Source organism: Anser cygnoides, chromosome 2 (genome assembly GCF_040182565.1).
Source record: "Anser cygnoides isolate HZ-2024a breed goose chromosome 2, Taihu_goose_T2T_genome, whole genome shotgun sequence".
NCBI lineage: Eukaryota > Metazoa > Chordata > Aves > Anseriformes > Anatidae > Anser > Anser cygnoides.
The window spans coordinates 149308690-149333990 of NC_089874.1; the positions used below are offsets into that span (position 1 = coordinate 149308690).

A 25301-nucleotide genomic window follows, 5' to 3' on the forward strand; every position below is an offset into this window, starting at 1 on the left:
TGCCCCAGACTCATCCCCGCTTGTGCAGAGCAGAAATGCGGAGGGCAGCACAGAGCACAAGCAAGCCACAGGCCATAGGGGCACAGCAAGCCTCTCTGGTGGCTCCCGGAGACAGCTCCCACTATACCAAGTGGGAGCAAAGCAGGCAGCCCAGTAAAGCTCGATAAAAGTTTGGGCCATTGCTGAGTCAGTTCTGAAGCTGGCGATGTGCGGTATTTTCGTGCACCACTTTTTTTTTTTTCCTCCTTTCGGTGCAAATATGGGTGGCAATCTGATTAGCTTATGATTCACCATTTGGCTAATGTCCCTACTTCCCCCAGTCCCCACCTGTTCAAATAACTGCTACTGTAATGTAGGCTGTTAACTTGGAATAACTTTTCCAACCCCTTTTGTAAATGAACTCTGGAAACTGCTCGAACTCTTGTCCATAGGCTGAAGTTGTAATCATTTTAACTTAAATGCTGTTAAAACCAGCTCAGCCTGCTACAAAACTCCACGCGGGCATTTAAGGGGAAGCAAGCTCACTTCGAGCTGCCCAGACTCAACCGAGGCTGGGATCAGAGTGCTGTTTTGGGAGGGCCACGTCTCCAGCCCCAGCACAGCTCCTTACAAAGGCTGTCACCTCCCGGGCAGTGCCACGCAGGGACATTGCAGCCTCACTGGTCCTGGGATCTGATCCAGGCTGGCAAAGCCACCCAGCTGCAGCAAACACCCGAGGTGGGTTGGGGCTGGTCGCCTAAGCTCGGTTTCGCTAAGGTCAGCAGCTCTGAGCACACCTTTGGTCAGCCAGTCCCATGCCCACCACTCGTCCTTTCAGCTAAGTCAACATCAGCCAGTTGCTCCCGTGACCCCCATAGGCCCTTTGCTCCAATTTAAACAGATCAATCAGGCTCAGGGAAACTTCACAAAAGACCTAAATTATGCAAGCTATGCAGTGCAAGCCAAAAAAAAAAAAAAAAAAAAAAGTTGGAGGGAGTAATGGTGGTACTGAGCTAACCAGAGGAATGGTTTGTTCTGTTCCCAAACTGACCACGACAGTGCGACAGGAAGGTTAGACAGATCATTTTGAGGCTGTGAGAAGTCCACATGCATGTCAGCTGCTGTGCGTACACCCTCGAGAAGACCACTAGGCAAACCCCACGTCTCGCCTAGCCCTCTGACCGCGCAGCCCTCTGCGCCCCTCCACAACCTCCCCTGCCCAGCCCTCCATCACCAGCATGGTGCACCTCATCGTGCTCAGCTCTCGCTGTCCCACGGCCACAGACCTCTCTGATCCTCAGCCTGTGGGCCCACCCGGCCCCAGGTCGGCAGGCTGGGGTGTGCACGGAGCTCCCCGTGCTGCGGGATGGACGTGGCCGGTGCAGAGGTGATGGGGAGAGGAGCGGCTGCATGTCCGCGCTGCTGCCGTCAGGATCAGGATCTGGTGCTAGCGCCAGGGCAGGCAGATGCTTTGCCTGTGGGTAAAGGCAGTAGGTTCGCCAAGGAAGTGGATCTCCCTAGGTGGTGTGCTAATTTCACCCCTGGCAAATGGCATTAATATAATACATCAAAGCTGGGCACATTAATAGGAAACCAAGGGAAAGGATTTGCTATACATGCTAGCTACTTTTCAAATGCAAATGTCTGTCTTAAATCAGATTAAGATAGAAGGAAGCCTAGAGAATGCCAATAATTAATACATGATAAAGCAATAAACATCCAGGGCATCAAAAGGTAAAACACAATCGCAGAGATGAAAGTGCTCCTGCTCCTCCGCGGTGCGAGCAGGTGCGAGTCCCCCTTCCCACCTGCGTGGGTCGGTGGTGATCACAACCCGGAGCGGCTGCTGCTGCTGGGCACATCCCTCTTCTGCTTCAAGGGAAATGAGAGGAAGCCTTAAGCTCGGCCAGGGAAGGGGAGACTCCCCGAGATGGGGCGAGCAGTGCTACTGCAGCAGGGGAGCCTGGAGCTGCTCCTGAATTCACAGGCATGGCCCCGGTGGGGAGGCCTCCTGGCAGCGTGAGGATATCTGGCTCCTGCAGCTCTACTTCAGTAGGAAAGACGGGGATGGGTGCCAGCACCTCTGAAAACCTTGGGTGGTCAGGATCTCCCCTGTCCGCTCCGCTGCCATTAGCTGATCTCAGAAGTGCTTTGCACTGCTCCCCTGAATCCTCCTCCCATGAAGAGCAGACTTGGCGATTCCCTGTTCCCCTCCTTCCTCCAGACTTGTATGTTTAATTACGGTTGCAGCAGGGCGTATCTCACCTACCTTGAATCTTAAAAAACGAGCGATAAGAAACAAGGGAAATACTAACAGGCTCCTATGTCTTACAAATCACACGGTCCTGGCATCAGACCCCCCCCGAGTACCCTGTGGTTTTACTTCCTTCTTCAACTGATGCCGAAAAGCAGCGCTCACTCCAGCGTTATTGAGCTTGCAGAAGGCACCCAACTTCAGCAGGCTTTGCCTATCGATTGTACCACCAGATAAGTGGGCTGCCTCGCACGCAGTCCGTGCGTGCGGGAAATGAGCTCCTCTGACGGCAGATAAACATCGCAGTTAATGTTTGAAAGCTGCCGCTCAGCCCCGAGCCCCGGCTGGCTGCAGGTCCTGCTGACTGCTGTGGTCTGCGTACTGGTCCCTGGAATTGGAGGGCGCTTATCTTACCAAGCTGTTCTTTATTTTTAGCCCAAGATACCAGAAAATAAGCAGAAGTCTCTTCCCAGGCCTCTTAGGAGATGTAATGCTGACTTACAGGTTTGTAGCCTGCCCCTAGATCAGAATAGGACTTAAAAATCAAATAGCTAAAAGCTGAGCAGTAACGGTACACTGGGCTCCTCTCCCGATTTGCGATCACCTCCCAACACACAAAACCCCCTCGCTGGCCCCTGGAAGCCCAGGATCACATTCTGCTAAAATAAACTAGAAAAATTATGCAGTTCCCACATGCGTCTTTGACATTTCCCTTTCCCTCGGAGCCTCGTTCAGAGCGCGTGCGGGGCTGGAGGGAGCCGTGAGCACGGCCACGGGGTGGGCAGAGGGACGGTGCGGGCGCCAGCGCTTCCCACCTGAGGTGGCAGGGGTGGAGGTCACAGGCAGAGCTGTTGGCAGAGGCAAAGGCAGTTTAAGTCATTCCCTTTGGACACCCAGTTGGGTATCTGTTGCCCTTTGAGGCCTTTGAGGCCTTTGAGGCCTTTGAGGCCTTTGAGGCCTTTGAGGCTAGTGGCCTGTTTCTGCCCCTACTCCCTCCAGCCCCTTTTTGGTATCGTTTCTGGTGTAAAAGTCACAGTGTCACAGCACGGCTGAGGCTGGAAGAGGAGGACGCCTGGTCCAAGCCCCGTGCTCACGCGGGGCCACCTAGAGAGACCACAACAAGACCGCTGCAGTCAGCACCTGCGGTGGCTGGGCTCTAAACCACACGTCATGACCAGAATCCAGCCAGCCCTCCCTGCTGTCCCCCCGCCCAGCCACTGGGATCGGTCAGAGGGATCGAGTGATGATCCTGATCCACATCTCCATCACTGTGGAGAGTGTGCAGATCCAGGTGTGAGATCCAGGTGTGCTAGCCAGACTGAACACAGAGGAGATGCCAGATGCTGCCAGCGTCGTTAATGTAATGTAGGACCCATGTCACTGCCTGCCTGAGAGCACCTACAGGTCTGCTGAGGCCATAGACAGCAGCTGTTGACCTTCAGAAGACACACTGGTACAGCAGAGAAGATGGTCCGATGGATCTTCCTAGAGGGAACTTCATATCCACTCCGCTAGTGGTTATTCAAGCCTGACCATATCAACTGTTGATAATACCCAAGCCCTCTGGCAGATTGCTGGCGTCAGCATGGACTCTGATCTTTGGCTGCTGCCCAGAGAAAATTATTAATCAATCCAACAAGCGCTATCCTAAGCAAGTCCAAACAGCTTGTGCTCCAGCATTCAGGATTTTGGGTAATATTGAAGTTATGAAAGGTCTGAATTTCCATGTGGCCCTTGAGACCCCTGCAGTTTGGTCCTACTAATTAATGCAATCACCGTGACCAAATATTATAGAAGTGCTTACCACCCTTGGTCAAGGGGACCTCTGAGATGGAAATTACCCTGTCATGGTGCTGAAGGAACGTTGTTTCTCAGACCTGCCTGTAAATTTCTTTCATACAAGAACCAGAAGAGGGTTGCCTCCAAGTCCTCACAAGATGTAGCTGCTTACCATGAGCTGGACTAGGCTAGGGGTGCACCCCTCTTAAAAAAAAAATAAATATATATATATATATATATATATAATTTTTAATTCTATTAAGAAATGAGGGATCTCCATGGAGAAAGGCGATGGACTCAGGGTTCAGCTTCACAAGCAGGTCACTTTTGCTGTGCTGTAACTCTCACGACTGGAGGGAGCGAGCTGAGATTCACAACCTTTTGGGTTCTGGTGGTGCTTCCGTCGCAGACAGGGGATATTTGGAAGCACAAGCCTTATCTACCTTAGGGGCCCACCTCCCAGCAGCCCAGGCAAGGTCCAATTTTTGCCCACAGTGCCTCTCACTGGCATGGGTTTTGTTTCCACGGCCGATAACCTTCCCGTCCACCCCGGCCTTGCTCAACAGCCGCCGCGGCAGCTTCGGTTCCTGTCACAAACAACCACTTGCTTAGTGCTGATTTCTGTCCTAAACAGTGTTTCTTCTTATAACTTTGTTTTTATTTAGTGCCTAAAGTTCTAGATTAAATGCCATCTCCTAGCAACCAGTATATTTTTGTCCCTAGTCTGCTAACTTTTGGTGCTTGAATATTGCTCTCCGTTCATTGTGCTGCCTCAGATAAAACGCGAAACACTAGTTTCCAGATACCTACTGGTATTTACATTTGTTTATTAAATTTATAAACAATCGAGTCAGTTAAACAGCCACCTTTATGGCTGCTAGTTCGTTGCCTCTGTAGGTATGCTCCAGAGAACCAAAGATGCGCGGTGTAGCCCTCCTGCCTGGTGCATCTTCAGAGGAGAGAGACAACGCAGGAGCTGCTCCTGCTGGGCACACCGCCTGAGACATTCGGGGATGGGGGTCTGCTTGACACCCAGCAGCCTGCCCAAACCCTTGCCTTTTCTTGACATGCTAAAGAAACGTCCGGACATGTGCTTCCTACTTCTGCAAATTAACTCACGTGTGTGTCCTCCCAGCCATGGCAAATGCACCTGAGAAACTCCACATAACACATCAGAGGGTTGAGTTATCCCCTCAGGGAACCTGGCATGGCAGCGGGCTCCTGTCTCATGGTAGGGCACAGGACGTAGCCCACGTTACAGCAAAGCCATTTCTTTTTGGCCGTTCAGCCTCAGATTCTGCAGCATGACTTCTAAAAGGGTGCGTGGGGAGGGTTTTGCAGCTTTTATCCTTGTCGGGTAGCGCCGCAGGAGCTCAGCATCCTGTGAGGAAGGGCTCGCGGATCATGCCAGGCATCTCACCAGAAATTCTCAAAATGATTAGGGACTTGTCTATGAATTTGGCTTCAAAGAGCATCAGCAAGTAGGGTTCGCCTCACCTAAATTTATTCTGCCATAGGCTTTATCTGAGCTGGTTTCTGAGCCTCCTCTCACGGTCAGCAGAGGGGAAACAGCAGCGTTAAGGTGTGCTTTGCCATCGTGGCTGGCTGCTTTAGGCCAGGATGGAGATTTCCCCAGCAGAGACCGTACAAAGACACTGCGAATGTTGACTGCTGGTCAGGTGAATCCCACCAAAACACCTCGTTAGAACCCATCCTTAGGCTTGCAAGTTTTTGTTCTCAAAGCTAAGTCACTTTTCTATCCATGCAAACTTGGCTTTAGCTATTTTTTCTGTTTGTGATAGTTATAAATTGAATTTACGTGTAATAAAAGATGCTGTCCATGAGCATAAAAAACAACTGATGCTTCGTGACTTTTATTTCTGTAACTTCTCACTTCCAGAATATCCATTTGACAAACTGTGAATCATAGATATTGGCTTGGGTGGATATACTTAGCTCTGATTTGTATAGCGAGATGTAAATAATCAGCTAATTAAATGAAAAATTTCTCTGCGAATTACTGCTTCCTTTCTCTCCCGTTTTCCCCTGCCTCCCATCCGCTCTACCTCACCACTGCTCGAAGGCATTTGTGACCGCCGGCAGTTAGGAAGGCTGAAGCTGCCCAGGACTTCCTGCACAACTGACACAGAACCAGGACGAGGTACAGGTGATGGGGCATTGAATTTTCCGACTCATTGCTAAAAAAAAACACAGTACTTCCAGCCCCATGCTTGGGCTGTGCTGGCTCAGAGAAAAGGATGCTTGCAATATCCTTTAATACTGCTCTGTTTCCACCTGTACGGGAGCGTCCAAAGCCCTGCTTTGACAGGTGGGCTTGCAAGGTCAGATTTGTAGTCTAAAACCCATCAAATATCCGCGCAAGGAGGGACGTGTGCGAGCGGCCCCCAGCCAGCTGAGCGCAGTGGCAGGCGGCCGTGAACACCGAATGAGAGCACGGATTTTGCCTGATCTTGCTGAGCTGGTTTGGTCTCGCCTGCTACATGCGACCGTCTCATTAGCACCTGCTGCCAGGTATCTTCCTCTCGTTTTGGCCAGGGCTGCCTGCTCAGCAGTAGGCAACGCCAGGCAGAGATGTGCAGAAACTTTTGGCAACTTTGTGCCGTTTGACTCCAGAAGGATTAAACCCTGCTCGCAACAAACAGAAAGGTAACTATTGTGAATTCAGCTCCGGACAGGTTTTGCAGTTGTGTGTTTTAGTATTAGGTTAAAAAAGTCATAATGCTAAGGCTTTTTGAAAGAGGGTATTTTGAACGAGCAGCAGTGAAAGCAGTCGGTCATGTTTTTGCGTCCTTCCTCCTCCTGTCCCTGCTCCCCTCAGGCACAGCACAGCTTGCACACAAAAAGCAAGGAGCTGCTCTCCAGAAAGCAGTATTTGGGACTGCTTATGGCCTGACTTCTCCTGCACAGCCCACTCCTCCTGTCCCTTGCCTCAGTTTCCCCTTATTTATGGAGGGAGCTCAATGGCACCAGCCTCCTGGACTTGAGCTTATCAAGCTGGGTTCTTTTAGAAAGATGAAGAGCCTTAAAATACAGGTTTTGTCTGGATGCAAACTGTACCATGCTGTTTTATGCCTTGGAATGTGTGCAGGCATTTAATAATTCACGACTGCTCTCCCCCCACGCCAGGATCTGCACCTCACAGCGGTCCCTTGATCCTGAAGCAGTCACATGCACCAGTCGAGGATTTGGTCTCAAACAGCTGAAGGCTGGAGGTGATGTCTCTGCAGTAAGCTAAAGAAGCACGAATACACGTCTCACATGTCTATGACTGTCACTTCCTAGTGCTCCATCTCCCCAGGACCTACCTTAGCACTCATAAATCCTGCAACAGCCAGAAAACCAAACCGGGCTGCCAGGAAGACGATCTGCCACAAGCTTCCCTCCCGGTTCCTCTCTCTCTTCCCTAAAGGTGGCGAGGTGGGTCCCGGGGGTGACGTGGGAACGGCGGATGATTTTTGCAGCAGCAATCTGAATGGACCTGTGCCAGGGAGGATTGCTTGCCTCCGGGGCGGAAGAAAGGATGTTGCGGTGAGACGTGAGGTGATGCCGAGTTGAGCTGTGTGGATGGAGAGGAGAGGCTGTGTCTCGACAGCGGTGTGGAGGAAGGGTCTGGAAGGCTTCAGCAGAGCCTGGAAGTAATTGAGGGCTGCCCCATGGCCTCCGTTATGCACAAGGTCAGATTAGATAATCACTGTGGTCCCTTCCGACTTCAGCATCTATAAATCTGTGAAATAGGAGCTTTAAACCACGATGAAGAACTGAGTCCTTGGAGCATCACTTTGAAAGCCCTGAGTATCCTGAGATATTGGCCTTTAATACTGGGATTTGGGGGTATAGGAAATCTATTTCAGGAGTTGGAGTTGGCTTTTTTTTTTTTTTTAGGTTTACTTCATCTACCTGGTTTTACAGGCAGCGGCTATCAAAAAAAAAAAACCACCCTACCTAATAAAATATTTAAAGCCCTTTAAATATCCCTAAAAGAGTCTTTTCATGCCATGTGTTGCATAAACAGGCTGTGTGCTGCTGGGTGTGATGCAGACGTCATGGCTTTGATAGTTTCAGAGCTTTCATGGCCAGGAAGCACCACTGCGGTGGTTTCCTCTGCCCTCCTGCATAATGCACACCGTGGAGCTTCGCCCAGCAATTCCCACACCAATACATGAGCTACATCATGTAGAAAGACATCCACACTTAATTTAAAGATCTTTTTGGGTGATGGAGAATCTACCATATCCCACGTCGGCTCCTCCAGTGGTTAATTACAAGGCTATTAAGGAGAAAAATATGCCTCATTTTCAGCCTGATTTTTTTTTAGCTCCAGTCTTCCCAGCTTGCACGCCATTGTCTGCAAGAGTAAGTAATCGTCCGATGCAGCATTGCTCCTTCATGTGCAGATACTTACAGATCTTGGTCAATTCATCTCTCGTGCTTCTCTTTGATAATATAAATGGATTGCGCTCCTTTGGGTCATCGTAAGATATGCTTTCGATCAGTCTTATAGCTCTTCTCCCAACCTTTCTCAGTTTTTCAACGTGATTTTTAAGTGTTGACAGCTGAACCGGACTATTTTTGTCTCATTAATGCCAGGTATAGAGCTAATACATTTCCTTACACTCAATGTTCCCATTTATACATGCTAGGGTCATATTAGCCCCTTTAGCAAGAGCATCACATGGGGACCTCGTATTCGGTTGTTTATCCATCACAACCTCTAAAGTAAACAGCCATGGAGAGCTTCCTGAATATTCTCTTTATGAGAACTCCCATGGGATCACTCTTCATTTGCAATTCCTCTTCTGAGACCTGTCGTTTAACTGCCTCCTAATCCATTTAAAATGGGCCGTATTGATTTTTTTTTATTATTTTTTAACAGTGCTGCCTCTCAACACAAAGCAAACGGCAGAGCGTAGCCCCCAGAATCTCTCGGATGCTTCCCAAGCACCTATTGCCACGGACACAGCTAACCGTGTTTTCTGTCTGCGCCGCGGCAGGGGACACGTGCAGGCACGGCCACCGCTTTGTGATGAAGGCCTGCTGCCTCTTCAAGTCGGCGATGGGAACCCAGGAAAACCGGAGCCAAGCACTGGCCACGAGCAGAGCAAACAGAGGAGGTAACGCTGCCTTACAGATAATGCTTTCAGAGATGGTAGAGCAGAGAGCAATTCTTTTTGTGGCTGGATACCAGTGCCTCTCGTTGGCTTTCGGAGAACATTTCGAGACAATATCCTGCTCTCAGGGGGTCCCAAACCATGGCCTGTGGAGAAGTATCAGGCTGAAGATCCCATACAAATGCCCTGCTGACTGCTTGAAACCATACTGCTTTTATGGTGGTTTTAATTTAAGCCTAATGGGGAGGGTTTTCTGACTGGCGGCCCAAGAGGAAAACTGAGGGTGGTCCTTGGTCCAGCACATTTGGGTAATATTCCAGACAATCTTGGTTTTCCTCTCGGTTGCCTTGTCCCTCCTGGGATTAGCAGAACACTGTCAAAAAGGTCCATGTTTTGGGATTTTGAGGCAGCCTAATAACAAAGACTAATAACAAAGAGAAAGAGAAAGCATGAAGAAAGCCTCATTTCCTCTACCCTCATTTCCTCGACCCTCGATACACACCTCAGGGAGGCAGAGGGAGGGAAGAAGAGCTGCTTCCAGCGGGCAGTAAGGGGCAGTTGTTATCGCCAGGAGGAATTAGGTGCTCGGAGCCCCAGGCTTTCCCAAGTGCTGAGGCTTCTGGCCAAGAACTGCCAACACCAGGCTGAGGCTGGGACCGAGGGACATGCAGTTAGCAGGACTGTATTCTTCATGCTCTGCATTAAAACTTAAACAAAGGCGGAAAAAAAAAAAAACCACCCTGCATTTTCCCCAAAGTGCTACAATTTCTGGCTATAACAATGACAGGCAGGGGCTTATCTGGCTTTCCTGCATGTGGGAGCATTTCATTGTGCAAACGCTTACAGCTGCACTTTCATATGGGGCAACTTCTGCAGCTAAATAAAATTGTGTAAATGAGTTAATCAGCTTAGCACAATGGTTCCCGATATTTTCCATAAAACAATTTGCCTCCCACGTTGCCAGCCTCTCCTTCCCTTCCCGCGGCAGGGAGAGCCGAAGTGCCCCTAGGGCTGCGCATCGGGCGCGTAGCACAGACCACGCTCCCCCTGGGCTCTCCCTGCAAAGTGCCAGAGCAGGGTGCTCGAGCTGAGACCTGCTACGTGCCCTTGGGCGCTTCGTTTCCCTGCCTTAAAACTCCCAGTGAAGGAGAGGCTACACCTACAGCCTTCGGTGGAGGTGGAGGTGACCACACGCACCTCCAGCCTGCCCTCTGCCAACGATGGATGAAGCTCTCAAGGCTTTAGACCATTGGCTATAAAATGTTGCCCCTTTTCTGCCTTGTATATGGGCTAAAACAGTTTCTTTTTTTTTTTCTTTTCTTTTTTTTTCTTTTCTCTCTCTTTTTTTTTTTTTTTTTTCCATTTCTATCCACCCCTCTTTTCCCAAGCCTCTCGCCAACCTTGCCCCAAATCCTCTGGCCATGCCCTGCAAAGAGCAGATGAAAGCCTGGATCTTGGAGGTGGTCTCAAGCAGGATCCTCACCATGATGCCAAAATCCCAGAACCAAAGAACAGCCCAGGTTGGACAGGACCTCAAAAGATGATCAGGTCCAAACCGTCACGGGAAGAGGGTGCCTAGATGAGGTTACCTAGCACCCCGTCCAATCGCATCTTGAAAACCTCCAGTGATGGGGGCTCTACCACGTCCCTGGGGAGGTTGTTCTGGTGATTGATTGTCCTCCCTGTAAATAATTTCTCTCCTTTACCAAGACGAACCCGCGCTGGATGGGAGCCCTGCTCCCCGCAGCCACCCCGCGCTCTGCCCCTGTGCCCGGGGCGGCAGGAGCGGTGGACGTGTCCCACTTTCCCGGCTGACAGCCTGATGTATTGACTTAAATGAGCCAGAGCATGTCTGGAATTACTCATAGCTACAGCGTAGTAGGTTTCTACCTCCAAGAGGTAAAAAAAGAAGAGCTAAATTCGGTTCCAGCTGAAATGCAAAGTAATGATAATTAACAAAGTTAACTCTTTGCTTCCCATTCAAGTCATACCTGCAGAAAAATCGGTCTGAAAGAAATTCCAGGAGAGCACTTAGTTCATCCTCCTGCCCCAGTGCAGGGTCAGGATTCCCCTTGGCTGAGCAGCTCTCCATCTCTCCAGGCTCTCTCCCAATGCTTCAGCATCCCTGTTCCTGGAAAGCTTTGCCTCACGTCCAGCCGGAGTCGTTCTTGCTGCCATGTCAGCCTATCGCTCCAACACGGGTATGAGGAAGAGATGAATCCCCTTGCTGCCCTATAACGTACCTGTAGCAGTTTGTCTCCTTTTTATCTCCTCCTAAGGCCTTGGTGCCATTTAGTTAAAGCAAAAGCACTTCAGTTGAAAGTATGTTTCCCATGTGCAGCAATTCAGCGTACTTCCCACTCGATGCTAACAGCAGTGGAAGGCGAGGAATCACGCTAGGTGCAGAAAGCAAGGAGAGGGCAATGACAAAGCAATGACACGAATGAGGCGAAGGAGCATTCAGAGGAGAAATTAACCTCAGACAAATCAAGGCTGGACTGACAGGAAACCTCACCCACAGAAATGCTGCTGGAGCACACGACCCACACTGAGACCCCGGCAGGCCATGGCATGGTTGCAGCGAGACCTGAATGTCAGATGAGCGTCGGGTGTGGATGGGAAATCCTTGTTCCCCAAATAAAGTGCATTACATTTGTACCAAAATGCCTGGTCCATTCGGCTCAGTCTCGCTTGCAACACAATCTTTGCAGCAGCAGCTTCTTGGAAGACTTGTATTTTCTCTGTTCAGCCTCAAGGTCAATACAGTTCCCATTTTACGGGTGGGATGAGAAGAGCTGAAGTGAGGGAATTTGTTCTTTGACAGGCAGCGTGTCAGTGGTGGGACTGAGGGTATCACCTGTGTTTTCTGGGGTTGGGCTCCATTCACTGGACTGCACTGTGGCCTAAGGGCATTTGCTCACCGTGTAAGACTTTGCCCCAGCCGAGCACAGATTGGCTCAGCTTATCGGGTCCCAGTTCAGGAACCCGACATTTGGAGGGGACATCGGAGCCAAGGGGCCAAGCAGCATGGCCAGGGCTGTGACCTGTGGCTGCTGCCCGGAGGTACAGCAAGCTCTGGAGGACCCAAAGCCGTGCAAGTCACTCCGAGGACCATCCGTCATGGAAAGGAAATCCACAGAATAACCAAACTGCACAACCAGCTGCTCCAGCGATGATTTAGGAACAATGAGCTATGAACTAGGAAACTGCCCATGGGTAAGAAAGCAAAACCCGCAGAGCACCGTGGCAGGTCCTTGCCCCAAAGCACCAGGAGCTTTCTCTATGTCCAGAGAGGAGTTTCATTGTCACGGCAGTTGCTGTTTCATCCCACAGCAGATCTGATTTAGGTGCCATTGTTTATAATGGAAATAATCTTCACACGCAGCACCCTGAACAGCAGTCATATGGTGCTGCTGTAACCCCTGTGGAGACTACTATGGTGAAAAGAGCATGCGACATGGAAACTGCTTCCTTCACCATTATGATTCTTCTGATTTCCTTCAGCCCAAGATGTAACGTGCACAGATTTGTTCTAAAACGGAGTTTCTCTGCTAACATATATTTCTCACTAGCAAAGTTTATGGAGTAGAAAGCTTTTTAAAGATGTAAACAGAATTTAGAAAATGGCAGCACAATCACAAGATGCTACAATAAAAAAATATGATATATGATTTTTTTTAGATGACAATTTATCCTGACTTTGTCAGTTACATTGCACACTACATAATTTCATTCTATTATTTTGTATTAAGCCCACTATTTTCTGTTTGACCAAAACATGTCATCAGTCTCTCCCTTGCAAATAAGAGAATGTTCAGAATTATGGCTGAGAAGAAAAAAAAAAAAAAAACAAAAACCAAACACCACATATATGAAAGAACACATTATTGTGCTGGAATTTCAGCATTAGCATCTCTGAAAACTGCCTCAGCCACTGACTTGTAAATTGCTGTTGTGCTGCAAGTGCTGAGCCATATAGAGAATAAATGGGGGTGGGATGGAGATGGAGCGACATGCACCATCAAGTCTAGCACCTGCCTCTTTTGTGCTTTGGTCCCCAGAGGAGATGTCTTGGTGGTGGGTTTACCCTGCTCTGTGGCTGAGCTCCAGCAGAACCGCTCTCTCACTCCCCCTCCTCAAAGGGAAAGGGGGAGGAAATACGATGGAAAGGGCTGCACCAGGGCACAGGTCCCCTCCTGCTGAGAATTGTCATCAGTGGGCCTCTGTTCCCCATCAATTTGTTGTTTTTTTTTTCATTTTTTTCCCTTCATGCGATGGAACAAGCCCTGAACCTCCTTAAATCAAACAAGATCCTTTTACCGTATAATAAAAATTCCATGTTTTAATACATCGCCATGCACAAATGAAGTCAAACAATGCAGAGTACAAAATTGTCAAATATACAAAATGATAAAGCAGATATCCAAAGCTTCCAGAGATCATGCCCAAAGATACCAAAAACTTGATATTGGTTTTAATTTCATCATTTATAAGAATTCCTCCCTCCCACCCCGGTTTTATTTTCTGTTGATTTTTGAAAACAGAAGGAATTTAATAGTAAATATAAAAACCGTAGGGTGGAATTAACAGTGATGGCCGCTTTGTATACTAAAAATTAGATTGCAGGACAAATTCTGGTTTGGGAAAAAAAGCACTGCTGTACAGATGAACACCTCGGATGCCTGGGGAAGCGCAGCGCACATCAAACGAAAAGGCACGCTTTTGTCTTACGCCACCTCGCCACCTCGTTTGGCTCTGTCTTTAAAATGCTTGCTCATAGATGGACAGGGAGTAACAGTGCGTCGCGTTTTAACCGCTCGAGTGCTGGCATTCTCCTAGATTTTCAACCAAGTTAACATCAGAAGGAGGTTACGGCCTTAGAGTATTTCCCTGGTGAGTGCAACTCAGAACCGAACCCAAGGGCAGCTGGCTCAGACACAGTCTGTGAGGCTGTGGGACCCTTCTGCCCACGCAGCATGGCCAGGGCACCGCACTCGTCCCTTTCTGCACCAGGCTCCTCAGCTCTTTCCTGGCTCACCCCGGCGTATTTCCCAGGAACTCAACCCCAGGAGCTCGATCCCAGCCTCCCCCTCGGTTCCCGCAGCTCGTGTCCATCCCCAGCTGCATGCAGGCCACGGATTTGGGGCAGCCTTTGGAGACAACGCAGATGTGGCTACAGCTCCACCTGTAAATTACCTGCCCCCCCAAGGACAGGTTCAATCAACCTTAAATTCAGCTCCCCAGAATTGAGGAACCCAAAGCTGGAGGCCACTTTTCTGTCTGACACAGCGTGAGACAGATCAGTCAGGCAGCTATCACCCTCATCTCACCCATGCTTAGATGTGGAAAAGGAATAACCGTGAGGCAGGTCCGTATATCTCAATCCCTACAAGAAAACGAGGACAAAGCCAAGCGCATCCCAACCCCGCACCTCTGCAGCCCCAGGTGGCTTTGAGCAACGTGACCCAGTGAAAAATGCCCCTGCCCGTGGCAGCTGGGGGTGGGGACAGGTGATGTGATGAGCTTTAAAAGTCCCTTGCAACCCCAGCCACCCTGTCGTTCCATGATTTAAATGCTGGTCGTTCACATTTTTAGGTTCTTGCCCCGTGCAGTTCATCATTATTGTAGGGGAAGCCCAGCAGACTGCAGTGACCTCTGAAGGCAGCGAGCTTCCCTGGCCCCGAGGATGCTTTCCCTGCAAGGGGATCTGTCTGTCTGTCCGTCTGTCTGCCCATCTCCCGCCACGGTCCCAGGACAGCCTGGTGCAGGGCTCTGGGTTCCTCTCCTCCATCTGCGGAGCTGAGCTTAGCGGGGAGAAGGATGAGATCTGTGTCTCAGGCCGAGATGCTTTGCATAGTCTGGAAGCTCGTATCCCTCCGTGGCTTCTCCACCGCGCTGGAGGCCACTCGGTCTCTTCTCTGCCTCTCTCAGGAGCAAGGCAGAGAAGGAGCCTCCTGCACACAAGGAATGTGGATGAAGCAGTAAGAGGGATCCAAGCATTTGTTTGGACTAGTCTTGAGGCCAGAGCCTGCCGCAATAGGGAAAACCTCTGTCTGGATGTAAAACCGGGCTCTCAATAAACAAAACAAAACAAAAAAAACAAGTCCCCTAAGCATCTGATGGGCAGATTTTTTTTTTCTCTGCGCAGCTTTTTATTGCTTACATGCGGTTTTGCTGCAATATTGATCTCCCTGCTTTAAAAAAACAACAACTGTATATCGCTATTTAATTTGGTGACATGATATTAAATAGATGAATTCAAGGCAAGTGCTTAATAGAAGTAATATGATTAGAGATGTAACAACAGCTACAAAGGATTTTTTTTTTCTTTTCAGCAAATGTATTTAGATATATTTGGAATTCAAATCAGAAAGGAGCTTTTCATTTCATTCTGACTAAGCCTGGACGTGTTATAATAATGCCTGAAATCCCACTTTTACGGAAGAAGCGGACATGATACGGCCATCTGCAGGATCAGCTTCCTTCCCCGCCCAGCCTGACCTCGGCCATGCCTCCGGGGGCCGTCTGTCTGTCCCCGCTGCAAGGGGACACTCGTGCCACCGTGCACATAACCAGTGACTCCACAGAGCTCATTTGACGGGCAGCCAGTATGTACCGGTGTTCTTTAAACAATAAATCTAGCCCAAACTCATTTTCTTAGGATTTCACACTGGATTAGAGCGAGAATCCCCGAAGATCTTTATCTTCTTAGCTCTGTCTGTAGCCAGCTCCCTTCTCGTCTCAGCTTCGTGATATTGATTCAATACCAATTTGCAGTAAGTATTGCTTTTATGGTTTCTTTTGCCTGCGCGAACTGTTTACTCTTTAAAACATGCATCCTATTTCGTGCCATTTTCCACAGCACAACTCTGGAAGGTGGCTCTTGGCTTCACGCTCGCCTCGTACCTACCGGCAGCAGCTTTGTGAGACCTGGGTCAGAACCCGAGCACTCCTTTGCTTATTTCCAAGGTGCAGCATTCAAAACAGCCAACTGCAACCAGCTCTTACTACCTGGGGTTGTCCCACCAAAGTCGTTTCACTTCCAGGCCTTCATGAACCGGCTCCAGCGGGGCCCGTCGGGAGAGCAGGCACAGTTTGCTGGCTTTGAAGCAAGGAGCTCACGCACCTCGTTCAGCTGCAAAGCAACACGATGTAATTCTCAATCAGCACTTCGGCTTCTCTACTCGTTGTTGAGCACAGGAAAAGCTGCTTCTTGCCACCACGATGCCGCCTCCTTGGTTAAGAGACAAAGCCATGGCTCCCATTCCTTGCTCACACCGATCGCCTGAGTGCGTGATTTTGTCCCAGGCTGTTATTAATGAAAGACGTCGGGCTTATTCTCTGTGCTCAAGGGTTTTTGTTGTCCTTTCTTGTCCAGTTCTCTTCCCTTAATTACAGGCAGAACAACGTTGCAACTGCGAGGGGATCTAATGCAGCTCCTACCAAATGCTGGCAAGCTCAGTTTAGCTCAGGGCTCTTTGTTCAAGTCAATTTTGTGTGAAAAAAATGAGTATAGGTGGGCCTGCCTTCACGTAATATCAGAAACTTTAAGAGATTTTAATTCAGAAGTTTGCATCTGATGACCTAGCCTAATCTCTTGCATAACGCACACCTAATAACCTCATCCAGTGACTGCTGAACTGAGCCTAAATTCCTGTTTGAGGTAGAGCTTATTGACTTAGAAAAATACTCCGCATATATTTAAAGACTTTATGTGATGGAGAACGTGCCAGGTAACTAAGTAAGCTGTCTCTATGGGTAATTATCCTCCCTGTCGAGCATTTGCACTTAATTTCTAGCCTGAAATCGGTTCCCAACCAGTAGAGCACATCACTCCCTTTTCCTCCAAATAAAAGAGCTACCTGCCTTCAGACAGCGCTTCCCCACACAGGTAGCAGATTGTGATTGCAGACAGATCCAGTCACCTCTTCAAATTGTCTCTGATAAATTAATAGCTTGAGCTTCATTAGTCTGGCACTATAATAAGACCTGTTTTCCTGCCCTTGAATGACACCGGGAGCTTTAGAAAATAATCTTTCCGAGTTGTCAATATGCTTTTTGAGAGATGGGCACAAACTGGCTCCGTTACAGTGTCACTGTTGCCAGATCCTCAATCTCCTCCAAGTCCTACTGACTTTCTGCCTTCGAGATTACATTTTCCCAGCTGGCAAGTGCATCTGTGGGGTTGATATTGAACGGATTATTTACCAGACCTTCACAGCTATCCTATTCCAGATGCCCCCAGGTGTGACTCTCCTTCTCCTCCCGCGGATTTCTGCATTTGCAGTACTCCAGGTTCATCATCATTTCGTACCATGCACCATTTTTTTTGGTGATCTGCTGATGTTGCCACCAGTAACTTTCTATTTCTTTGGGAGGAATATTGAAAATAGAACATACCTTGGGAGGATCTCATTAGAAATAGTCTTGCTGATGATAATTTCATATTTACAGCCATTTTTTTGTGATCTAGCATGTAATCGGCTTTAATCCACTTAATATGGGCTATACTGATTTTGCATAGTGCTATTTTATTCTCTATCAGAATCAAATGACCTATATGAGGTCATGTATTGTGCATCAGCAGAGTTTTTCTTTTATCAACAAACCTTTGATATCACGAGAAAATGATAGGAAGTTTATTTGACACAATTCATTTCTATAAATAACCATTCGGAGGGGTTTATCAATTTTTAATTGCTTCAATGATTGTGTCATATCAACCTTTCCATGATTTTCCCAAAGGAAAATAGGAAAATAGGAAGCTCATGAGCCTATAGTTTTCTGGGTCAGGTCACTCATTCTTTTCAATTATTGTTTTGTGTGTGTGTGTTTTAAAGCTTCTTTTGTGCTTCTGAGTTCGGATAAATCCTAGGTAAGTTTTCCTACACTTTTGGATTCAGTTATCTGGTTCTGCAAATTTAAGAATACGTTTGGATAGTTGTTGCTTAATATTACCCATAATTACTGATGGAGTAGGAGGAATTACATTTTAATGTGCAATCTGACTCCCTCATTCTACTGCTTTCAAACACAAAACAAGAATATTTGTTGTTTTTTGCATGTTCTGTGAGTAATCACCATGCCGTATCTCACGTCAGACTCTGCTTTGCCACGACTGTATTTATTAGGATGCATGTAAAGTGTTTGGTCCTACTAGCCCTAACCTACTGGCCACTGACTTCCCATACATTTTGGCTTTCCTCATCAAACATTTACTTGCTCACTTGCTGATTTATACTCACGAGCCTGCCTAATCACCCATACATTACGTTGGTGGCTTTTTTTTGCACTGCAGAGTGCTTTCCTGAATTTTACCATAGGAGATTGCAGGTAATGCTGGTAATGCTCCCCCCCCCCCCCAACCATCAATTTTAATTATAACAGAGGGCCTTTTCTTTTTAAATTAAAATCTTATTGACCAGTCTATTTATACCAGGGTCAATCACGCCACAGTCTTGTAGCAGGGCCTTTCAAGGAGATTCAGATTGCAGCGATGTTATTTGTTAAAAGGGGACTGGGGTGAAAAATGCAGGTTTTTACTTTGCTTGCCTGAAACAATTTTGAATAATTGAGATCTTGTGGCTTCATGAAGGGTGGAGGGAGGTCAGTTTTAGTTATAGCAAAAAAATCACCCCAGGACGGGCTCCACAGCTGGCATTAATCAACAAATCTCCGGAGACTGCGATGGAGCGGTGCCATTGCAGGTCTGCTGGGGGCCTGCCCTGAGGTCTTCTGAAAATTCGGAACAAACCAAAAAAAGAATTTCGTCATTTTTAATGGTTTGATTTCCTTAACGGCACTGCAGCTGCTTTCGGTCTGGCTGTCGAGTAACAGAAGCAGGCAGCCAGGCACGAACCCACCACCAGGGCACGGCGATGCAGATGGGTTGGCAAAGCCCAAGATCTCGCAGAGCTGTTGCAGACTTCCCTCCTGAAGCTTCTTAACAGAATAAACGACGGGGTATTCAGGCAGAGAAAGCCATGCAGATGTAAAAAAACAAACAAACCAGGAACGAAACAGTGCAAAGGATGTTTTCAGCCGCAGCACGTTTTTTTTTTTTTTTCGGGTGAGCAATTCCTCCTGTTTCTGGTGTTGGCCTTCACACAATTTGCAGCACTGAGGACGGCTGAGTCCCCGCCCGGGTTTCTTGTTGGGGCTGGTGCTGCACCATCCTTCCCTGCACAAAGACAGCGGGCAAGAAGCGGCCGCGACGGGCACCCAGGGGCAGCAGGGCTGCAGGTCCGCGGCCAGGAGCAGCGCCCTGACCACAGGGAGCCACCCGTGTTTCGGAGCTAATAACCAGCGATCAGCGTAATGGCAGCACTGGCCTTTGTGAATATATCTATCTCCACAGGGCTGATAACTGCTGTTTTATTAAAATAGCATTAGTCTCCAGCTCTTTTGCACAGAACTAATGGCTCTGAGCGTATTTAAATTCACTTCCTTTGCCGGAATAACTTATTCGCTCCCTTTCATGTTGACTTGGTCTTTGGCACTCTCGACATAAATGATTTATTGACTAGAGATAAAGCATTCTTTCCACAGAACCGTTCTTGCGACCCAGGCAAAAGCGGATGTGTCTGCTATTAATAAGGTGTTCAGCATAAAAAATGCAATAGACTTGATTGTCTGCACTCAATAGCCTTTCCGAGAACACAGTACCTGCCCCCATTCATAATAACAAAAAATTTCTCCCACATGTTTATTTATATTAAAAACTTTTCAGAAGAATACGCTGGGATCCAGATAGTTGTTCAGTAGATGCAGAACAATTTCATAAATATCCCTGAGGAAGCATGGCCTACTTTGGGAGAATAACAGCGATTAAAAAAAAATAAAAATCCAAACATGATGAATAGTTAAATACAAGCCAAAAAGTACAGTTATTTCCTTATGGCTCCTTCAGACAGTTAGACACGTGAGGAGTGTTGCGGGGCTCGGGGGAACTATTCTTGCTCACGTTTGGAGTTATCCACATGCACAGGCTGTCTGTAGGATGGAGACCTACACCACCGTCCAACGAGCTTTGTCTGATGGGCACCTACAGCAGAGTTCTCACTGAGTTTGGCTACACAAAGGGTCTGGACTTTGTTTTCACATTTCTCAGGGCCTATAACACTGCTTTTCTAGATCACCGTAGCTAAAATCCTGGGAAGCTTTTAAAACAAACTGTTTTAACAGGAGAAGTGCACACATCTAAATTCATGCCCATACACTGGAAGATGTTCAAAACTAACATTGATACAAAAAATGCTTCTAGTGGCTCTTTGCCTAACTCAACTTTGTCTCATACGCCCTTTTAAGATAACACTCTTCTTTTTTTAAAGATAAACACTTCTTTTATCATTCATATTATTACAGATTTGTTTCACTGGATGTAATATAATAAGAGAATCCCTACTGCAGAAGCATAGCATTCTCCTTTTAAAAATAATTTATATCCAAGTTGTTTCTTTTTTAATTGCTGTACCAACATGAAATTGATGTCAGTTGCCAGAGTGCATTTTTAAAATCTGTAGCAGAAAGAGCTGTAAAATTTACAGAAGCTTACAATGGAATTCCGCAAGGCTCACGGCCACTTCTCTTAATAAGGATCAGATTCCAACCTGCAATGCTACGAAAAGCTCTAAAAAGTGCAAATGCTGCTGTTGGCAAAGATTCTTATGTCTTAAGGAGAACTTGTACACCAATTAATTTAAAATTAGGCGCCAGGATTTTCAGAAAGAAAATATAAAGCTCACTGCTTTATAATTTTGGGAGCTCCATTGAAAACCCATGGAAAGACCCAAACCATTAGAAACCACTAGCAGCTTCTGAAAATCTTGGCCATCAGTAAAAATATTTTCCTTCTGGATTGAATAGTAAAGAAGCATTCAGCATGCTGAATCTGAGATGGGTGGAGAGCCGTAACCAAAGCCCGCACCCACCTGAAAAAAATTACAACCTAAATACATTTATCTGTTGGTTGTACAGGCACCCTCACTGGTAGACCTTGCATTCTCTAGCAATGGACTGTACAATAGCTAAATATTATAACACAGGAACCTACTCTAAATACGTCCCTTGGCCTTGATATAGTTGCACCTTCTCTCGGTCACTGCATCGTCAAACCCCTATGGCATCTCACCCACGGTTTGGCATACACACTAATGGCAACTCTACAGTACCTGTCTGTCAGGCTGGAGAGAATGATGGTGTTTAAGTACACAAAAAGCTACCTTTGATTTTAAAGAAAGAAGGAACAAATAGGTAAGCCTCCTCCGTACGCCGATGACATCAGTTCATTATAAAGAATATGTCAGGAAGGTCCTGATGTTAGGGACAGACGTTAATTCCACTAAGTCCCCATGGAAAAAACAGTACCACAGCCAGCTGTGATACAGCCAGTGATGAGGCCAGCCATTCAGAGACTGAACAAAAAACAATGCTCAGATTGAATGCAACAGTCTTGAGCCTGCTACAGTATATTGAAAGGCTTATTAGAACCATTTGCTTATTCCTATTTCCTACCAAAGTACTGTTTTGGATAGAAAGTGGAAAAAGTTAACAAAGAAGTCTGCCCTCTCCAGAGGGAGTGTCTTGCTCCTTAGAAGTGTAGTCTTACACTTTACCTTTTTCAGAGAGTTTGCTTTGGACTGTGATTCCCCAGTCCTTCCCAAAACGTAAATGGTCGCCAGCATAAAGAACCTGAATTCTTCCAGTTTGTTCTGTTTTTATTGTAGACCAAACCCAGGGTCAAACACATCTCTGAGAAAGGTGCTCTCCCTTTCCTCTCCCTCACTGAGTAAGAAAACTCATTGGCAAGCTAGAAATGAGAACCTTTGACATCTGGTGGATGGGAGGGAGAGCAGACACAGTGTCCTACAGCTCGTTCAACCTACCCTGTTCTTGGCTACCTCTGTGACAGCCATTCTGTAAGTCTCAATAAAATGTCACACCTCTGCCACGTGCAAATCTATCTACACAATCTACTGTGAATCAGTGAAGGTATGCTAGTAGTGGACTTCAGTTTGGATGCAGTCTCAGCACAAAGACTGAAATGTATCCTCAGTATTTTAAAAAGACCTTTATATATATATGGGCTGTGCTATTTCTGTGTGGAAAGCACGTATGAAGTGCTGATATCGTTTAACAGAATACCATTAGACTGCAAAACTAACATATACAAGACGTTTACATTCCTATCAGGGGTGTAATATTGTGAACATATCCACTGAGATTGGAGAATTGCTGTAAGTTTTTCCTAAAACATCATGCCATCTGCATACATAATAAAAGAATCCAGTAGTTGCCATGCTAAAACAGGACTTCTAGTGAAGGGCATAGACAGTCCCCTACAGGGAACTCAAAGTTATGCACAGTGATGAAAACTGGAAGAAATTTTCCAGCTAAAGGTCTGCCAATGACCATTTTGAACAAATTAGCACTGGATATTATGCACCACATCTTTACTCCGCAGCAAACCAGCTCTTCCCGAAATGCATCATCTTGAGTGGGCTGCTTTCACTTCAAGTTTGCCTTCAGTCCCCCATGGTCACCTCTTGGCAGTGCCATTTGTTATGTTTGTTTCACGAAGGAAAGTTCACTTTCATATCAAGTGGCAGGACAGCAGCTTTAGAGGCTGGAAATGTTTACGGAGAGCTCTCTGCTGGGGCTGCAAGAAACAAAACAGAAAACCAAAACCAGACAGTGAGTAGTACAGAACAGAGCAAAGGAATTACCATATATTTCAACTAAAATAAAAAGTCAAGTTTGTGCTGAGCAAATGCATTTATAATGTAAAGACAAACTACTCCTAGAACATATATTGTGACCCTGGCAGTTTCTTTAATCAGTTTTACTCATCAACCAAAAACTTCAGTGCTTAATCAATTCCTTAGATAAATATAAAGCACAGAGCAGCAATCATTTGTCTGATTTGATAAATGCTACTTGAATTTTATTGCTTCATCTTAAAGCACTGCTCACTCTTCCTCTAGTCGGAGTCCCAGAGAGTTTAGGACTTGGTTGGGCTTGCATTAACTTACTGAGGGCTTGATAGCCAAATCCTGGAAAGGCTCCTCCAAATGCCAAGGTAGGGACTGATGTTCCCTCACCATTTCTGCTGGCCAAGACAATAACAGTTGGCCATTGCTGCACGCGAGATGTGAAAACAGATCACACGCTTCCTTCTCTGCTTCACACTCCTTAAGATAACTGGGGAATTGCAGAAGGTTTCTCTATCCCTGCTAAAAGTCTTCTTTGGGATGCACAGCAAAAAGACGAGAGGTAATGGACACAAGATGCAACAGGAGATATTCCAGGTAGATACAAGGAAAAATTTTGCCCAGTGAGGGTAGCCAAATTTTGGAACAAGTTCCCCGATGAGGTTGCGCAACCTCCACCTACAGAAGATATTCACCACTCAACCCGAGAAGGCCCTGAGCAACCTACCTCAGCCCTGTTTTGAGCAGGGTTGGATTGAAGGATCTCCAGAGGTCCCTCCCAACCTAAGTTATTGTGTGATCATAAAATTTCGGATGGGGATTTGTGTTCCCCGTTGTGCCTTTGTAAACAGGAAACGAGTGCCTCTGCAGGCCAGCTCCCACTGAAACGCATTCATTTATTCAGTATTTAGCCACCAAGACGCACACAAATTGCTCACAGGCCTACACTGGTCTCTGGAGCCAGGGAGCCATGCAGAGACAAGCGCCTGTGTTACTTCAACAGGCCTGCTCTGGACACAGCTTTGTTTCTCACAGAGCCCTCAGCACCCCCACTTTTACAGATCGTGTTTAATACATAGCAAATACTGCTATTGCAGTTTGGGAACCCCGAGGGCAGTGCCGGGACAGCCCTCATCAGGGCGTGCTTTGCACCCTCTCCAGTTGACGTCCTTCCTCGTGCATGAACGTACATGTCCGTATGCGTGGAGCGAGATGGATCTTTGTTTTTTTTTTTTTGGCCAGATTCCAATTTGAGAAGCTAATGGGATGCTGATGCTGCCAAGGCAGTATTCACGTCAACTAAAACTCAGGCTGGCAGTAGCCTTCTACTCTTCACCCCTTCAAAATCGTGCCTGGAGGGCTCTTCTCTACGGGGTGTGGACTCACGGGCTCTGCCAGCCCGTCAAGTTTGCCCGTATTTGCCTCTCCCACCCCAAAACCCTTGCAGCTACGGAAATGGAGGTCTGATCGAGTGAGGAAAGGGTGGGATGCTAAACCATCAGGTTCTGGAAGAGTACTGAGTGAGATATAAAACAACAACAACAACAAAAACAGACCCTGCCGTAAGCACTTTGTTCCTCAGTTTAAATATGGCCTATTAAATAGAGGAACAATAAAACCCAGTCTCCTTAGCTATTTCCTTTCTTATGTGGGCACATTCACCCGATTATGGTGCTAGTTTTCATTTTTGTTTTCACAGCTGCACTGTTTTTATTCTCCAGGTTCTCTAGGGTGATGATCCCGCTAGCATCTACTGTCATCGACTCCATAATATGACCGTGTCAAAAGTGGCCCAAGAAAGATGCACGTTTGGGACCCAGCAACTGTTTTATTCCATGAAAGATCTGTCAGGAAGGTTTCGATCCAGGGACCTTTGGTCTAGATAGATAACTGACTGCATCCCCCAGGACAGAAAAGGACACAGCAGTGATATTAAGCAGGTGTGAAGATAAAGGAGAAATCTGGGGGGACGTTTTAAATGTGGAGAGAGGGAAATTGGTACCTAACCTCAAAAATGCTGGATTCCAGGTGAGCTGGAGGCCATCTCACTTCTGTGTAGCATTGGCAGAGATGTACTTGTCTCATAAAGGAGAAATGAGACTTTTTTTGAGGTTAAATAGCACACCTGCTGCAACGAAGGGAAAATCTGAAAAGCTCGCCCAAGCACATGAAAATACCTTGCCTATCCACAGTTACAGGACTAAAATTAAATGGGTGAACTGGCTAACAGTATCAGATCAGGCTTCAAGATTACACTTGTGCTGGAATTTCCACCATCCACTTTGTCTAAACCATGGGTCTGTACTTGTGCTTAAGTTTGAACTGAGTCAGCTGGCCTGTGAGAAACCCATGAGCAAGAAGAATCAGGGACTGATCTGACCACAGCGCCACGTGAGAGCAACCATCTCAAGCCATGTGGGACACCAAACAGAGCCAGTCTGGATGCAAGCA

At 47.2% G+C, this 25301-nt stretch overlaps 1 protein-coding gene across 3 annotated transcripts in view; it reads right to left on the bottom strand.

Moving 5' to 3' along the window:
- Positions 1–13465: 13465 nt before the first annotated feature.
- The window catches only part of SAMD12 (sterile alpha motif domain containing 12), a 175165-nt gene continuing 163329 nt past the window's right edge, over positions 13466–25301 (bottom strand). For all 3 annotated transcript variants that reach the window (XR_010828771.1, XM_066990689.1, XM_066990686.1), the window contains one exon: positions 13466–22798. Coding sequence is in view for 2 of the 3 variants with exons in the window: in XM_066990689.1 (XP_066846790.1) it covers positions 22776–22798 (23 nt within the window). In the remaining variant the exon portion in view is untranslated. The remainder of the gene's footprint in view (positions 22799–25301) is intronic.